General features: G+C 37.2%; 1 protein-coding gene across 1 annotated transcript in view; it reads right to left on the reverse strand.

Annotated features, from left to right (window-relative positions):
• The window catches only part of MCTP1 (multiple C2 domains, transmembrane 1), a 956,699-nt gene that overhangs the window by 150,824 nt on the left and 799,476 nt on the right, over window positions 1-6,399 (reverse strand). The window contains exon 18 of the mRNA XM_006867878.1: window positions 561-680. Coding sequence (XP_006867940.1) covers window positions 561-680 — 120 coding nt within the window. The remainder of the gene's footprint in view (window positions 1-560; window positions 681-6,399) is intronic.

The following is a 6,399-nucleotide window of genomic DNA, read 5'->3' on the forward strand; positions in this document are numbered from 1 at the left end:
TCCGACTCGATGGCACCTGACAACAACAACAATAGGGTTTCCAAGGAGCAGTTGGTGGGTTTGAACTGCTGACCTCATGGTTTGCAGTCCAGTGCTGATCATACTGCGCCACACCAGGAGTCGTATTTTGTGACATTATGCCTTAATCTCTAAATTATAAAAACAAACAAGAATTTATTTAAAAATATCATTTGAATAACAACCACTTATGATTAAATATCGCTATGGGTCGTAATCGACTCAACAGCATTTAACAACAACAATCATAGTACTTGTTTTGGCATATTTCCTATGTTAGTTTCAGACAAGGTGAGTAAGATTTCCTATGAAGGAAATCAGATAACATTACATTATTAAACAGACCATTTTAAGTTGTAGTTTTGATTCACCTATTTTCTGTGATGGCCCAAGTATTAGTTTTGAATTCATACAATCTTCCTCTAAACATGAGTATTTATAGACAGAATTTCTGGTTTGTAAAACCAAATTCAATATTGATCTTGTCAGAGGGGCTAGAAATAAGAACAAAAACACATACAAGTCAGAAAGCAGAGACTTACTGTATCACGTTGCCTGTTATCTTTCCCTGATATTATCAAGAAGTAGTTCCATGTCAATAGTAACAACAAAACCAGTGGTATCATGTAAAGCTCAAAGTTCCAGACAACAAAGAGAAAGAGCTAGAGGAGGGAGAAGAAAGAAAAAGACATGAGTCAACACTGAATTTCATTAAATGGGTACTCTTATCCATACTTTACATCAAAAACCACAGAACTAAATGCTTCAGCATAGAAGCGATGATGTTGAAAACAAAGCCTTGTTAGGCATCTTTTTTTTGGGGGGGGGTGCGGGGAGGAAGCACAGCTGACCCCTGGAGAGTCACTGTTAAGATTTTGACTTTAATTACTATGAAGGAAAAACAGATAACATTACATTATTAAAAAGACCATTTTAATTTTTCTCCTCCAGTGAAATTATTGTTCGGTCGGATAAAATAAAGTTTGAAAAAGAACGCAAAATGAGCTTCATTACATTGTCAGAAATAGCCATCGATCTGCCTTAATGATAAAGGATGATTCATTATTTAATATCAAGGGCTGAAAAAAAAATTGCTCCAATAACACAATATAATAAGCATAATGTTATGGTTAAGTGCCGTAGCATTAGTTTTGACCCTACGTAGGGTTTCCAAGGAGCACCTTGTGGGTTTGAACTGCCTACCTTTTGGTTAGCTGTTGAATGCTTATCCTACAGGGCCACACTATGACTTCAATAAGCATAATGTGGTTGTTGGTGGTTGTGTGTCCTCTCGTCAGTTCTGACTCATAGCAACCCTGTATAGGGTTTTTGAGGCTATAAATATTTATAGGAGCAGGAAGTCTCATCTTTCTCATTAAATAAGGATAATTGTTGTTTTTAAGTGCTGTCAAGTTGGTTACCATTCATAGCAACCCTGTATAGGGTTTTTAAGAAATGGCTGGTGAGTTTGAATCTCCAAATTTGTGGTTCAAATGGACTTGTAGCCCAGTGCTTATCTTATAGAGCCACACCAGAAGTCCAATAAGGAATTACCAACTAGGTTGCTAACCACAAAGTCAGTAGTTCAAATCTACCAGTCACCCCAGGGGAATAGATGAGTCTTTCTGCTCCCATAAAGATTTACAGCTTCAGAAACCCTATACAGGGTCTTTATGAGTCAAAACGGACTCCAGGGCACTTAACAACAACAATAAGCATAATTTGTTGTTGTTGTTAAATGGCATTGAGTTGTTGGTTTTTGTTAAGCGACACTGTATAGAGTTTCCGAGGAGCAGGTGGTGAGAATGAACTGTCGACCTAGAGGTTCAAACCGACTTTGCAGTCCAGAGCATTAACCCACAGCACCACTCCAAATAAGCATAATTGGCAGATAAAAATACCAAGTTATACCAGAAAGCCCCAGAGATTTCACATTTTGAACAAAATCACTGTTATCAAGAAATGGAAAAAAAAGAGAGGCTGGATGAACATTTCACATTGCCATAGAAATCAATCTGTTATAAAACAAAATAAAGGGTAACTCTGTCAAAGGAAAAATTTAAATGTCTATTTCTATTCTTTATATAAAAAAAAAAAACCTGGTTTTCTAGATACATAAATTATTATTTTTTATTGTTAGACAAATGCTAGATGAAGAACTCACCTAGGTTGGCTACTGGAGCCATTTATGAGTAATAGTAAATGAACACACGTTGAGTATAAAGTGTGACTCCCTCCTTACCCACACCAGACACTGTGATCCTGGAGCATCATTTAATTTCCTTGGGTCTGTGGTTCCTGCTGTCAAATTAAAGTAATGCTACATGAAAGAGCCAGATTTCAATCCTAATTTACTGCTAACTAGCAGTATAACATTTGGCAGTTTATATAACTCGCTTTGGTTTTTTCCATCACTTGTCTATCAGTTTGTTGTACTGTGGTGGCTTGGGTGTTGTTATGATGCTGAAAGCTATGCTGCGGTTGTTTCAAATACCATTAGGATCACCCATGTGGACAGGTGTCAGCAAAGCTTACTGATGAAGATAGGTTAGAAGAAGGTACTGGAAATCTACTTCTTAAAAAATTGGTCTGTGAAAATATTATGAATAACATTGGAACATTGTTTGATAAAGTGTAGAAGATGAGTCTCACAGATTGAAAGGCACTCAAAAATACCACTGGGGAAGAGCTGCCTCCTCAAAGTAGAGTCAACCTTAATGATGTAGATGGAATAAAGCTTTCAGGACCTTCATTTGCTGATGGACACAACTAAAAATGAGAAGAATCTGCTGCAAGCATCCATTAATAATCAGATTGTAGAATGTACAAAGTATGAATCTAGGAAAATTGGAAGTTAGTAAAAATGAAAGATTGGTACCCGAGAAAATAGTGAACTGAAATGAACTGGTATTGGCAATGTTGAATCATACAAACATAGTTTACTATGTCAGAAATTAGATATTGAATAGGAACAGTATTATGTTAATTATTAAAAATAATATTTTAAGATTTATCCTGAAGTACAATGCTGTCAATGATAGGGCAATATCTTCTATAAGGAACACCAATTAATAAAACTATTATTCAAATTTGCACACCAACCACTGATGCCAAAGATGAAGAAATTGAAGATTTTTACCAACTTCTGTCATCTGAAATTGCTCAAACTTGCAATCAAAATGTGTTGATGACTGGTATGTAAAAGTTGGAAACAAAGTACAACAATACCTATTGGAAAAATATGGTGACAAAAACTGGATTAACACATGATAGAATTTTGCAAGATCAATGATTTAGTCATTGGAAATAACTTTTTTTCAAAAACATAAACAATGACTATACATGTGAACCTAGCTGGATGGAATATACAGGAATCAAATAAATTATATCTGTAGAAAGAGACAATGAAGAAGCTCAATATCATCAGTCTGAACAAGTCCAGGGCTGGCTGCAGAGCAGACCATAATCAATAGCTCCTTTGCAAGTCAGAGTTGCAGCTGAAGAAAATAAAAATAAGCCCACAAGAGCCAAAGTAGGACCTGAATTTAGAAACCATCAAGACCAAAATGGATGTCAGTTGAGACTTTAAAACTTGCTCTTGAAGATAGGTAGCTAAAGTGAATGGAAGAGATGAAGTAAGAGCAGAACAAAATATTTCAAAGGGTGGCTTGAAGAGACTCATTAAAGTATTACAATGAAATTTGAAAACCAAAAGGGAAGAACATGCTCAGCATTTCTGAAAGAAATTTCAAACAGAAAGAAATGAAGAAAAAAAACTCAAGTTGAAATATTCAAGGTAAAATATTGAACAATGAAAAAGCATCAAAAGAAGAAGGGATACATAGACTAACTGAACCAAAAGAATTGGTCATTGTTCAACCATTTCAGCCGGTAGAATAGGATTAAGAAACAATCACTGAAGGAAGAAGTTCAAGCTGCACCGAGGCATTGATTGGCAAAAAACAAGGCTTCAGGAACTGACAGAACACCAGTTGAGATGTTTCAACCAATGAATTCAATTTCATTGATGACAAGAAATATGGAAGGCCTGACCAACTGACTGGATGACATCTACATCTATGCCCATTCCAAACAAAGGTAACCCAACAAAATGTGGAAACATCATTTTCACTGAAATGGATGTCAGGAGATATCATAAATCGTTAAATGGATGTCAAGCAATATCATTAATATCACACACAAGTGAAACTTCGTTAAAGATAATTAAAAAATGGTGGCAGCATTCCATTGACCGGGAACAGCCAGAAATTCAAACCAGGTTCAGAAAAGGAGATGGATCAAAGGATTTACTGATGTCAGGTGGACTTGGCTGAAAGCAGAGAATATATAAAGATGTTTATGTTGGCTATGCAATATAACACTGTGTGGATCATAACACCTTATTGATACTATTGTGAAGAATGGGAATTTCAGAAGAATTAATTTATGCTCGTGTGGAACCTGTACAAAGAACACTTTAACAGAGAAAGGGAATACTGCGTTTAAAATCACCTAAAGTGTGTATGCTTTCACCATGATTGTTTAATCTGTCTGCTGCACAAATAATACAAGAAGCTGTACTATATGAAGAAGAATGTGGTATCAGGACAGGAGGAAAGCTCACTAATAACCTGTGATCTGCAGATGACACAATCTTGCTTGTTGAAAGTGAAGAAGACTTGAAGGACTTTATTGATGTAGAACAAAGACTACAGCCTTCAATATGGATTACACCTTAACATAAAATAAAATTCCTTATAACTGGATGAATAAGCAACATCATGATAAAACTTCAACATCTCGAAGTTATCGAGGCTTTCATTTTATCTATAACCAATGCCCATGGAAGCAGCAGTCAAGAAATAAAGCAAAGTGTTTGCAAAAATTGCGCCAAGAAATAATCATCACTCCCACAGGATTCACTAGGCATCTGGGTTCAGTGATTCATTGCAACGGCCACACAGAACTCAGACACCAAACTCACAGTTAAAGGGTTTATTAAGGAAGTTAATAGGTTACAATTCAAAGTCAGAAATGTTCAGGGAACAGTTGTTCCAGTCACAACAGTCTCTCCTCAGCCATGCTTCATAAGCAGGCCACTTTCTGCTTGGCCTTTGTTACAAATCTTTTTTTTTAAGCTTTTACTGTGAATTGAGTGATAGTTTACATGGGAGAACATTAGTTTTACACTCATCATTTCACTGCAATGATTACAATCCCCTCCATGCATCATCATTCAACAGTATTTGTTTCTATTCCCTCTGTGTTTGGTTTTTTTTTTTTTTTTTTCTTCTTCTTCTTCTTCTTTTTGGGATGATGTACACAAAAACACTCAGAGATATTTAATCATTTAAACAACCAAAGAGCACATTCTGCTAGCCTGCCTCCTGGCCGCCAGCACACAGCCTTTCTCTTTTCCTTGAGTCTAGAGTCCTCAGCTGCTCCCTCTCTCCATGTTCTCATCTCTGCCTCCATTTCTGGTGTTGCTGCTTCTCTTGATAGGGTCCCACATTTTGCTCATGCTCTTCTCCCTTGATGATACTAGGGTCCTCTATTCCTGGACTATAAGATTAACTATTTCCCACTTTTTGTTACAAAACTTCTACCTTTGCAGTTGTGACAGTAGCAATTAGTCATAATAACAATGATTCACTATTAAATCATAAAAATCTTTATCCTCATCTCCTTTCACCAGACCCATCTAAACAAGATGAAATCTATTCAGTGGGGATTCTACCTTTCCCTGAACCCTCTGAAACTAAACTCCCTCTTGAAAATTTATAAGCCAGTAACTTCGTGCTTTTATAACCCCACCCCTAGACCCCCATTTTAGGTAGCCAATGTCTGAGTTGCCTGTACTTGATGTGAAGACGCCTTCCTCTCAGTTGGTATTTTGAGCTACTACATGGCACATAACCACCACCACCACATCCATAAGTATTGTTGTTGTTGTGAGGTGCCATTGAGTCGGTACTGACTCATAGTGACTTTATGCACAGCAGAACGAAACACTGCCTGATCCTAGGCCAACCTCACTACTGTTGCCATGCTTGAGTCCACTGATGCTGCCACTTGGCCAATCCATCGCATTGGGGATCTACCTCTGTTTCTCTGACCCTCCACCTTACCAAAGGATGATATCCTTCTCCAGCAACTGCTCCCTCCGGACAATATGTCTAAAGTATGAGAGACGAAGTTTGGCCATCCTGGCCTCCAAGGAGCACTCTGGCTGTACTTCTTCCAAAACAGATCTATAGGTTCTTTTGGCAGCCCATGGCACTTTCAATATTCTCCTCCAACACGATAACTCAAAAGCATCAATTCTCCTACGATCTTCCTTATTCACTGTCCAGCTTTCACATGCATATGAGGTTGTTGAAA

The sequence above is a fragment of the Chrysochloris asiatica genome, unplaced genomic scaffold (genome assembly GCF_000296735.1).
Source record: "Chrysochloris asiatica unplaced genomic scaffold, ChrAsi1.0 scaffold00111, whole genome shotgun sequence".
Lineage (NCBI taxonomy): Eukaryota > Metazoa > Chordata > Mammalia > Afrosoricida > Chrysochloridae > Chrysochloris > Chrysochloris asiatica.